The 12,502-nt window shown below is 41.2% G+C and overlaps 1 protein-coding gene across 1 annotated transcript in view; it reads left to right on the top strand.

Annotated features, from left to right (window-relative positions):
- The window catches only part of CSMD3 (CUB and Sushi multiple domains 3), a 1,539,978-nt gene that overhangs the window by 1,378,636 nt on the left and 148,840 nt on the right, over positions 1-12,502 (top strand). The window contains exons 51-53 of the mRNA XM_068237930.1: positions 1,144-1,332; positions 3,433-3,618; positions 11,592-11,786. Coding sequence (XP_068094031.1) covers positions 1,144-1,332; positions 3,433-3,618; positions 11,592-11,786 — 570 coding nt within the window. The remainder of the gene's footprint in view (positions 1-1,143; positions 1,333-3,432; positions 3,619-11,591; positions 11,787-12,502) is intronic.

Below are 12,502 nucleotides of genomic sequence, written 5' to 3'. Positions count from 1 at the left end.
ACTGCTGTAATCGGAATACCATGTAAGTTTTAGGCCAATCACAAGACCCAGGAATACTTGGTAGTATCCAAGTCTTGTGATTGGTCTAAAATTACCTTGCAAATCAGATTTTTGCGGAAAAATTCTGCATTCTCTGATTGGTCTAATGCTTCCGGATTCTGTGATTAGACTAAAACTACCAAGTTGTGGTAAATTGAGTTTCCGTGGAAATTGAATTTCCGAATTCTGTTGTCCGGGTTTCCGATTGAAAATTCTGATTTCTGATTGGAAATGCAGAAATTTCAATTGTGCAAAATCCAATTGAAAATTTCTAACAGTAATCCAGATAGATTGTTCTTCTTTGCAAACCTTGACAACCTAATTAGGCACAGATGCCTTCCGCATTTAAGTTATTAAATTGCTAAGGATGCTTAAAGTGGTATGAAACCCAGAATGTCTTCTTTGCTCTAAAATATTATTTACAGCATATTATATGCTACCACCATTTTTTTTTTACTAGAACAGCATTCAACTAGTTAAACACAGGACTTACAAGCTCCCTGCAGGGAAAACTGGATGCATCTGAACTGGAGATAACATTATCTTGTGTTTACTTAATTGTATCAAGTCAGGAATGTAAACATTCTCTGTCAATTCAGACACTCCAGAACACAGTCAGATACTCAGAAAGCATTTCTGGGTATATTACAATATGAATACACCAGTTATGAATAAAATGCAATGTCAGCTCTCAGAGCAAAAAAATTGTACTTTGGAAACTTGCAATTTTTAAATGAATAATAATATATATGCACAAAAGCAAATATAATACTTGTATGGGGTATTAAAAGTAGGAAAACATGTTTTTATTGAATATTATATCAGAGTTTAATACCGCTTTAATTCAGCTCTGTTCATACAGCCGAAAACATATGATTAAGTAATTTTAACAATAAGAAGTAGCCCATGAGCCAATCAGAATAACATTTTGGGGTACATGGACCTCTTGTGGAGAACCTACTGTATGTGCTATACTACATGAGTAATAATGCAGTTCCACCGAACATAGAGTTGTCACATGCCACCTTGTATATACCGTAAATGAAGACTGTACCATCTGTGTTGTTTTGCTTTACATAATATTGTGTCATCTAAATTTTCCAGCCCACTACTGCAGCACCCCAGAGTCCCCTCCACACGGGTTCATTGTGAGTCAGACGGGTGGGCAGCTGAACAGCATGGTCCGCTGGGCATGTGACAGAGGCTTCAGGCTCATTGGGAAAAGTACGGCGGTGTGCAAGAAAGCTCCATATGGCTACCACTCCTGGGACGTCCCTGTGCCTGCATGTCAAGGTATTGAGATATGTAGATACACTTTGTACTTGGTGATCACTCTGCAGGTATTCCATTGTAAATAATGAGAACGTCTTTAATCACAGAAGAACTCATCAAGCATCCCCATAAAGAACACCTCCCAGCTAATATACTACATGCATTGCTAACGTTTTAGAAATATCTTGTGTCGTTTATGTCCTTTTGCCTTGAATTTTTGAAAGCAGCCAACTGTAACCCCCGAAAGAAGCCAGCTAGCTATGTATGACTAAATTCAATGGATTTTTAGTGGGCTTGGCGTACTCTGCCATGCTATAAGTGTCACTCACGAGTCAATCTTATGTAAATGTAAACCTGCAGCTGGCTTCTTCAGGTTATCTCTTATAAGGATATAGTTTGTGATTTTTAAGAAATCACCTGAGGAAGTCAGACGCGTAGGACGAAACGTGTTGTACATCAAGATTTAAGAAGGATATATTGTATCAATGCATGAAGGGGCATCAATGAGCAGGAAAGAATAGGTTGACAAATATTGTATAGTCAAGTTATATGCTAATTACCCCCTCCCTTTTACACCTCTACACCACCCACAGTGTTTGGGGTATGGCTCCTTGGATTTGTTCGTATTTTTCTTGTAATGTACTGATTAATGTGCCATCTTTAAACCCCTATTTTTCATGGCTTTAAAGCGAGCCATGTTATTTTATTTTTTTCACATGTTTGAGCATAAACATGAAGTCATAATATTACTATGCAGGCAGCACACATTTTTAAATTAATGAATACAAAGTTACAGTCACATGTTACCAAAACTTATAGACATAACTAGTTACCATAATATAAAGGAAATAATGCATTCATTGGCATTCAATAATATATATAATTATGTTTGTGAGCATGATGTGTAAAACTCTTGTCCCCTATTCAATTAACCTTTTCTCCTAAGTTTTTTTTTTTCTACATGATATTTTCATACCCTGCCAATAAAATTCCTTTTAAAGAGAATCTGTAACGTCAAAACGTCCCCTGGGGGGTACGCACCTCGGGTGGGGGAAGCCTCAGGATCCTAATGAGGCTTCCCACACCGTCCTCCGTCCCTCAGGGGTCTCGCTGCAGCCCTCCGCACAAGATGACGTCAATATTTACCTTCCCGGCTCCTGCGCAGGCGCTCTGACGGCTGTCGGCTCCGAAGTAGGCGGAAATACCCGATCGCCGTCGGGCCTGCTCTACTGCGCAGGAGCAAGTTTCCGGCGCTTGCGAAGTAGAGCGGACCTGACTGAGATCGGGTATTTCTGTCTACTTCGGAGCCGAAAGCAGCCACAGTGCCCCCGCTGGAGCCAGCAAAGGTAAATATTGAATTGACAGTCGGGTCTGTCGCCGGCTGTTCGGAGGGCTGCAGCGAGACCCCCGTGGGACAGAGGACAGCGTGGGAAGCCTCATTAGGATCCCCCACCCGAGGTGAGTACCCCCAGGGGATGTTTTTGATGTTACAGAGTCTCTTTAAGTCACCAGCAAGCAAGAAAATAAACAACCTAATGTTTACAATATCCTTTCAGCTAAGTTTTTGTACTTTTCCAAGTGCATAGTGTTTTAAAATTATTTTAAAAAGAATATGAAAAAAAATCTCCTAGAACAAAACTCAGGAGAAAAGGTTAATTGAATAAGGATCTGTTGTCCATGTGCAATTAAGTTTTTCTCCTGAGTTTTCTCCTAAGTGATATTTTCAAACATGTCAATAAAATACTTATTAAATCATTAACAAGAGAGAAAATGCCTAAAAAAATGTCGATGGCACTTTTCCACCTATTTTTAGTATTTGTTCAGTTGCAAAGTGCTGAAAAGTTATTCAAAACAGAAGATGAAAAATGATCTCCTAGGAGAAGACTCAGGAGAAAAACCTAATTGCATATGGGCTTGTGTGTTGTCTTATGTAAAAATGTGTGTTATCTTATGTTAGAACTTGTGTACACTGGCCACACATACAATTGTATTCCTTACTTTGATAGCAGGTGGATATTTGGGGTAAGGTTAGGAAAGGAGAGGAAGTTACCTCTTAGAAGGGGGTTGATCACACTTTTACTGTTCTCACTCAAATGTCTCTTTGCTTTATCTTTCTTTAAGCAATATCATGCGGAGTTCCCAAGGCTCCTGTAAATGGAGGCATCCTGGCATCAGACTACCTCGTAGGTACCAGCGTCACCTATTTCTGCAGTGATGGCTTCAAGCTGTCATCCAAAGAGCTCACAACAGCCATGTGCCAACCAGATGGCACATGGAGCAATCACAACAAGACTCCTCGCTGTGTAGGTAAGAAACCAGAGCTTCTCTCATTGGCTGTAGAAAAAAAGTTTTTGCGATCAATTTATTAATTTGAGTCATCTCAATCATATTAGAAAATAGTTAGGTTGTTGAAATGTTAGTGAATTACCTAAGCAGAATGCCCAGTGTAAACTTAAAAAAACAAGTGCAGGCTGGTCTGGATTTAGTGAAGGTCAGCTTTTGCTGTGGAAACCTCTTTCGATTGCATTATCAGAATCACATCTATGGTCTGATATGTCTCAGATTTGCACTCAGGGCTGGGCTGAAGCAGAGGCAAGAGAGACTCCAGCCTCAGGGCGCAGTGTAGGAGGGGGCGCACAACTCACTCAGCTATCATTCCCCTATTGTGTTTGAAGCAGAGAGAAATAAGAAAAGGGGATACATGGCAGTTACTGCAAGCCAGATAATTAGAGATTAAGGGGTTGGGGGGGTTGAGGGCCCTGGGGGTCTCTTAGTCTAATAGCAATAAGTGTGTGGCGGCTGGGGTGGGAGGGATGGAGGGGCGCAATTTGGTGTCTCAGCCTTGGTTGCTGGAGGACCTTGTCATGGCTCTGTTTGCAGTGCAACTTTTGTAACATAATGGCATATACTTTTTGAAATTATTCCAGTCAATTTCTGCTGTGTTGCTTATGTTCTCTTCTTTTGTTCATGAGACCCTTAGAAAACCAGCTTAAAGTGAACCAGAGACGACGCACCCTTGTGTATTTTACCATATATATCAGTGGGAACATTAGAGAAAACACCTACCCTGCTCTCTGTTTCATTCTTCACTGTTCAGCTTGCTTCTTAAAGGGAAGGTTCAGGGACTCTGAAAAAAAATAAAAATCCATATCCACTTACCTGGGGCTTCTTCCAGCCCGTGGCAGGCAGGAGGTGACCCCGGCGCTGCTCTGCAGGCTCCCGGTGGTCTCCGGTGGCCGACCTGACCTGGCCAGGCCGGCGGCCAGGTCGGGCTTCTTCTGCGCTCCATTCTGCGTTTCACGCCAGTGCGCTGATGTCATTGGACATCCTCCGGGCTGTACTGCGCAGGCTCCCCTTTAACAGCCCTGATAAAATCCCCAACTGAGCATTCAGGATCCTAATGAGGCTTTCCACGCCGTCCTCCGTCCCTCAGCTATAATGATTCCTGAGCAGAGCCACAATGGGGCAGGCTTGGGCTTGAAAAGACATCAGAGAACACAGACTCCGCTATAATGATTCCTGAGCAAAGCCAGACTGAACGCTCAGTCGGGAATTTTATCAGGGCTGAAAGAAGCAAGCTGAGCAGTGAAGGATGAAGCAGAGAGCAGGGTAGGTGTTTTCTCTAATGTTCCCACTGATATATATGGTAAAATACAGGAAGGTGCATCTTCTCTGGTTCACTTTAAGGGTTGTTTTCCATTAGAAAACGTGATAACAATTGCAATCACACCACCATGCCATTGTGTTTCTTTCTGTTTTTCACAACCGTGATTGAGCTCCTCTACAAAGTATATTGTAATAAACCATTGTTTATTTGATGACTTTAATTCAGATGTCCAATGATGTGCTAATTTGATGCAAATTTTATATTTATTTTATGCAAATGTATGCAGGTTGGACTTCAACACCATGACCCACTACTGCATGGAATCATGCAGTTTCAAGCTATTTGAATGTATATAACATTAACATGTAATTTGTATCAACTTCAAATTATTAGCATCTCATTGATTATCTTTAGTCTTAAATGAAATCTAAACTTTTGTAAACAACAACCAAAAAAAAAATCCTTTCAGGAAATGTATATGTATTCAACAAAACTATAACATCTCCACTGCGGCGACAGTGACCAAAATGACAGATGATGAATGCTTGTATATGAACTTTATTTATCGCCAATAAAGTAAACAGATAAACATCTAAAGCCATAAATGCTTCATGGCTACAGAAATAGTGCCAGTGAGTGATAAATGTGTTAGATGTATTTGTATTGATGAGAAGTTGAACACATTTATAACTTAAAGAAAACCTGAACTGATAATTAAAAGTCAAAATAAACATACACAAGTCATACTTACCTCCTGTGTAGTCTACTCCTCAATCTATTTTTCCTCTCCTGCATCCTGTTTGTCCTCTGTGATCAATGTAATTCTCCGTCCTCCATTTTGAAAATAGCCATTACACCATAACAGCTTCCTGTTCAGCACACAGTTAAACTGTAACATCATCCACTTAAAACGGTTTAACACCCAGCATTACAACTTTGCTTTAAAAGATTGCTTACAGCTTACAAACTATTATGCCAGATTTTTTTTTAAGCAGAAATTCACTGAATGGGTTAAACATGACATTTTAGTGTTGGATTTAACTAGGAATCCGCATCCGTTCTTATCTTTTAGTTACAAATGTATCTTTATTTGGAATACAAATAGACCTTTGAAAAGCCTGCCGGGGAAGCCCTCTTTGTTCTCTCAGAGCAGTGTTTGTTTGTTACATTGTAGATAGATACATTTGTAACTAAACAAGCAAGCAGGGAGGAGGATTTCTAGCTAAATGCAGCACTAAAATGTCATGTTTAATCCATTCAGTGAATTTCTGCTAAAAAAAAATCTGGCATAATAGTTTATAAGCTGTAAGCAATCTTTTAAAGCAAAGTTGAAATGCTGGGTGTTAGACCACTTTAAGGCATAGGGAAACATGGACACATCAGTTGTCCTCTCAGCTATAACTGACAGCAACTGATATATTTCACTTCTGACAAAATGTTGTCAGAACTGGAAGAGATCACTGTAAGATGAAAATGGTGAGCTTCTGAGAGGAAGTGACTGGGAGGTAACTATGTAATGTTCATTTGAAGTTACCTCATGTGTTTATTTTTTAATAATTTTACTCAGTACAGGTTCTCTTTAACCCTCTGGGGGATAATCCCGAGCTGAGCTCAGGGTAAGCCGCCACAGAGGATTTCTCAGGCCCTGGTGAGCTGATTTGCATAATTTTTTTTTTGTTGCACGCAGCTAGCACTTTGCTAGCTGCATTTATATACCGATCGCCGCCGCTCCACGCTGATTCGCCGCTACCTGCCGTGCCGCGCCGCTCCCCCCCCCCAAGACCCCGTGCGCAGCCTGGCCAATCAGTGCCAGGCAGCGCTGAGGGGTGGATCGGGACTCCCTTTGATGTCACGACGTCGTTGACGTCGATGACGTCATCCCAATCGTCGCCATGGCGACGGGGGAAGCCAAACAGGAAATCCCGTTCTGAACGGGATTTCCTGTTTGCTTTGATTGCCGGAGGCGATCGGAGGGGGTGGGGGGATGCCGCTGCACAGCGGCTATCATGTAGCTAGTGCTAGGCTAGCTACATGATTAAAAAAAATAATAATTTAAAAAAAATGTGCTGCGCCGCCCCCTGGCGATATTATTGTATCCCCCAGGAGGTTAATGACATTTACCTCCTCTGCTGTCAAGAGGAACTGTAGTGAAAATAACGTAATTAATCAAATTGCTTATTTTTTACATTTATAAATTATTTAGTCAGGGTTTACCCTTTCCAAAATCTTTCCTCACCCTTTCCTCCTGATTTACATTTTGAAATGTATCAGGTGGTGAAATCTTGCCCTATCAGGTGCATCGTTTATGGAACATTTGTATACTCAGTGTTCCAAAGCCAGTACAAATAATACCTAGGCTCCCAGAATGCCACATAGCTATACAGACAAGGCTAAGCATACCTAGGAGGGTGGAGATGCGTACCAATATACAGCGGCATGTAGACAATGGAAGAGTTTCTGAGATTTTCTTTATTTTTTTGTAATGTGTATTTATGGCCACTTGTCACTATTTGGGTAGTGTGAGACTTTAACAGAGGACTTTTGCTTTCAATTTCTATGTTTTTTGCTAGCAGAGAGAGTGATCAAAGGATTCCAAGAATTTACAGCACAAAGTTCAGCTCAGCTGAATGAGATCAAAATAGTGCACTTATCTCAAACAAGATAATTCCTTTGAAGCTGCTTATGGGTTAAACCAGAAAATCGAGCGTAAAAATGGGTATCCTAAATAATTTACTACATTCTACTATATGTCACTACGGTGTCTCGACACCAAACATGTCACAATAGCCTACTATTTTGGTTTATTTCATAATTTTCTCATTAGGGATATCTTCAATGACCGGCACCACAAGGAGAGTATTATAGCTCAATTACTTTATTCTGTCATCCAATCGCAACGACAGACTGCTGTTTCGGCCATAACATGGCCTTTGTCAAGTTGCATGGTATGTTGTCTGCAACTTGACAAAGGCCATGTTATGGCCGAAACAGCAGTCTGTCGTTGCGATTGGATGACAGAATAAAGTAATTGAGCTATAATACTCTCCTTGTGGTGTCGGTCATTGAAGATATCCATTATTGTGACCCCTTGGTACTGGGGTTGGACTGTGTCACACTTCATTTTTTGGAAGCCAGCATTGGTGCTCCTGGGTCTGTGTTTTCCCATAATTTTCTGATTAAAAATAATGAAAAATCATGTGTAAAAAAATAAAAAAATCATTTTGTACGAGACCTAAAGCTAGAGATGAGCGTAATGAATTAATTACGATTTCGTGAAATTTCGCGTAATTAGTGTAATTACGATTATGGCCGTAAGTACATAATCGTAATGAAGAAGGATTTCGCAAAGTTCCGCGTAAGCGTAATTTTCGTGTAATTTTCGCATTACAGTGGGTATCGCGAAATTACGTTTGCCTTGCATGCAACCGTTTGTAAGCGTAGTTACATAAAGTAATTTCGCGATAGTTCATATTACTGTAAGCGTTAATTTTCGCATCGTTTTCGCGTTACGGAATGCTATTTCGCATATAAAATTCGCCATGTGGTGATATTTCGCATCAAAATTCGCCATGCAGACGAAAATGCCTTTGGTGAAAATTCGCGAGCAACCCTGCTAACAAGTAATTACGAAATTCGCGAAATTACGAAGAAATGTGAAATTACGTTATGGTTTAACGCGAAATTACGTTATGGTTTAACGCGAAATTACGTTATGAACGAAACACGAAATTACGCGTTGAAAATTACGCTTACGGTATTTTCAATTACGATTTTAATGGCAATTACGCTACCATAATTTCGCATCGTAATAGCAAATTTCGCATGCGTAATTATAGTAACGCGAATTTTCGGCTCAACACTACCTAAAGCACAGATCAAGTAACAAGGAAACAAGAATGATTTTCTTTGTAGACACTCTCATATAAAGTGCAATAATTGGATCTAAGTGCTCCATGAATTAGTTTGGTCACATTAGGGGATTACATGGCTTTCTGAGCCTCTAATCTCTCTGTCTAATAAGAAGATCTGAGCTGCGTTGAACACTCTCAGCGATCCCGCTCTGTAGCCACTAGCATGTCTGGGTGATCTCTGTCTGTCCGACAGGTGACAGTAATCCCGGACAACGATGTTCATTAAGCGATTATTTGTGAACTCCAGAAGAGGCTGCCTCTGAGAATCCTACTCTGACCATTAGAGACTCGAGCTGTTAATGTGGCTTTCATCCTCAGACTGTATTCTTGGTGTCATCCCTTGAGAGGGAGGAAAGTGTTATAATGTGTGGTTGGGGACACGAAGTGCTAAAAAGCTGCTCACAACTTAAAAGACCACCACTCACATTCCGTAAGAAAAAGGCCCCAATATACTGTACATTAAAGTGAAGCTATCAGCCATAATATGTCAGAAAAAAAAACTTCATAAATAAGTAGATAAATACTTGCTCTGTTTACATAACATATGTATTGAACTGTCCACATTTTGATTTTAGTGATTTTTCTATAGTAAAAAAAGAGAAAATCCTTCTTAGCATTCCCGTTTTTAACTGTGTCTATTTTGAAGCCAATTCAGATGTCATTTCCTCCTTTACTCTCCTCTGCCTGATTGTGCATGCATTGCCCACCCTCCTCCCAGTCTTCAGACACTTCAAGAAAGCTCTGCAGTGCAGAGGTATGGGAGGGAAAAATGAGAGTGAAAGAGGCTTCAGACAATCAGGCTGCATTAGTTATATCTGAGGGGAAAAGGGAAGGAAAGTAAAGAAGAAAAAAAAGCAACATGCCCTGCAACTTCCTTTGTGTGACAGATGTACCAAATAAGAGCCAGGGAAACTGGGAAATGATATTCTATTGAGAATAAAAGTAAGAGTGATGCTAAACATTGTTAGTTATCTCATAAGTTTATTTTCACTTCAGGTTTGATTTAAAGCAGCATGGACAGCCATACTACCCCAGGGGAAAGAACACATTTATAAGTTGCTAAATACTTGTTCTACTTATATAAAATATGTTCATGTTTTGATTTCAGTGAATTTTATATAGTATATTAAGAGAAAACTGTGTCTGGCATTTTTGACTTCTTCTGACCGAAGCCAATCCTGATGTCATTTCCTCCCTTACTCATTTTTTTCTCTCTTAGAATCTGCACTGTCACATATAGCTTGCTTTGTTAACATGTGAGCACAGCATAGATCAGACTTTAGCAGCTTCACACTGAACTGCCCTCAGCCAATCAGTGAGGAGCAGGAACGTGGGAGGCGTGATGACAAGCATCCTTCTCGTCGGCAATATACCAAATAGAGCCAGGCTGACTGAGATAAGATTTATTACAGCAGAAACATTTTTGATTAGATCAGAGTGCTTGCAATGCAGGGTGAGGTTGCAGGCTGCATAATAAACACAGAGCAGTGGGTAAATGCAAATTGATTTTGTGGCTGACAATCCCGCTTTAACCAAAATGACAACAGGCATCACTATGAACAGTGAAAATTGTGCAAAAGGTGGATCAGCGCAACACCAGGCCGCCTCCGAATGGCCTCCATCAGAGATGCGCTGAGCCCCCCAGGAACTACAAACGCACCTTGAACCCAAACAGAAGCTCTGCATATACACCAAAAGCATAGCTGTTAAGTGGGAGCAGCTGACCAAAAGCGAATTACATTAGTACATAGCAAGGAAATGAGCAGCGCTACTTAAAAACAGACTAGTGCCTACCTGCAAAAGAGTGCAAGCCCCACTTGTGGGGTCGATTACACACCGAGCATACACATGACCCGTCTACCACTAGAGGAGGATGTTGGTTTCCATTAACAGCTTGCATGCAACCTATTAAGTACGCGTTCCTCCCACTGCGAAGAAGTCAATCCTCCATGGGAGGGGCCTAACACTAACTAAATCCTAACCTATGTATATGCATAGCCTGGGTGCGGCTAATCAAATAAAATTTGAAAAGGTGGATCAGCGCAACACTAGCCGCCTCCGAATGGCCTCCATCAGAGATGCGCTGAGCCCCCCCAGGAACTACAAACGCACCTTGAACCTAAAACAGAAGCTCTGCATATATATATTTGGTGTATATGCAGAGCTTCTGTTTAGGTTCAAGATGCGTTTGTAGTTCCTGGGGGGGCTCAGCGCATCTCTGATGGAGGCCATTCGGCAGCGGCCTGGTGTTGCGCTGATCCACCTTTTGCGCAAATTTTCAATTTTTGATTTTATTTGATTAGCCGCACCCAGGCTATGCATATACATAGGTTAGGATTTAGTTAGTGTTATGCCCCTCCCATGGAGGATTGACTTCTTCACAGTGGGAGGGACGAGTACTTAATAGGTTGCATGCAAGCTGTTAATGGAAACCAACATCCTCCTCTAGTGGTAGACGGGTCATGTGTATGCTCGGTGTGTATTCGACCCCACAAGTGGGGCTTGCACTCTTTTGCAGGTAGGCACTAGTCTGTTTTTAAGTAGCGCTGCTCATTTCCTTGCTATCACTATGAACAGGTTTACTTTAACCAAAGTGTCAACAAGCATCACTATGTAGCATGCAGTGGAATCCTCTTTCACGTTGTATGTGATTATTGTGTTGTGTGATTAACCAATTCTTTTAGTATCGTGAATGTATTTACACTTGTATAGATTCTCAGCCTTTCTCTTTATTAAGCCGCTCATGTTTTCTTCGTTTGCAGTCGTGACTTGTCCCAGCATCAATTCTTTCACCTTGGAACATGGCCGGTGGCGCATTGTCAATGGCTCCCACTATGAATACAAGACAAAGGTAGTCTTCAGCTGTGATCCCGGCTACTTCCGTCTAGGACCTGCTTCTATTCAGTGCCTTGCCAATGGAACGTGGAGCTGGAGGAACGAGAGACCTCACTGTCAAAGTACGTACTGAGGAAGAATGAGCTCGGGTCCGACGGCTCACAACATCAAATGCAGCAGGGAGACAAATAGCCACATCCGCGCTGAGTCACTCCACATGCATTTATAGATTCAAGGCTCTCACAAGAAGCCATGAAAAAAAGAAAATACAATTTCCTAGAATACAGTAACTAGAGAGTTGTGTTCGCACAAAAGGCTCAGTGTTAAATTCACCAAACATTAATCTAAGAGTCAACGTATATAGCCTTCCTAGAAAACACATCTATAGTGATTATTTCCAGAGAAATTCGAGCTGAACACACTTTCACCCTGTTTAGTAATGGCTTTATAGCATTGGCAGTATACATGGTCACATACTTCCAGGGATTTTGCTGCTAGAAGTCCTGACTTCTGAATTCTTAATTAAGTGGATTAATAATTCCTACAAAGAAATGTGCAGTTTTCTGTTCTTTACCTCCTACCAGTATTTATTTATTTCATACATTTACATACTGTAGCTGTGAGACCTGGTGAATTCCTTGCCTTTGTATCAGTCCTTATGCCCCAATCTCCTCCGCAGTCTCCTTCTGTGGAGTGTCCCCAGTCAGCCGAGGGATGACCAAGTACGTAGTCCCAGGCCAGCACCTGGCTACACCCAGGCCTTGATGTGCGCAAGGTAAAAAGACCGATAAGGTGAAGGAAGAGATATCACCACAACCGACTAGGCAGTAATACAGGC

This window comes from Hyperolius riggenbachi, chromosome 5 (genome assembly GCF_040937935.1).
Source record: "Hyperolius riggenbachi isolate aHypRig1 chromosome 5, aHypRig1.pri, whole genome shotgun sequence".
Classification (NCBI taxonomy): Eukaryota; Metazoa; Chordata; class Amphibia; order Anura; family Hyperoliidae; genus Hyperolius; species Hyperolius riggenbachi.
This window is presented reverse-complemented; position numbering and strand designations above follow the sequence as displayed.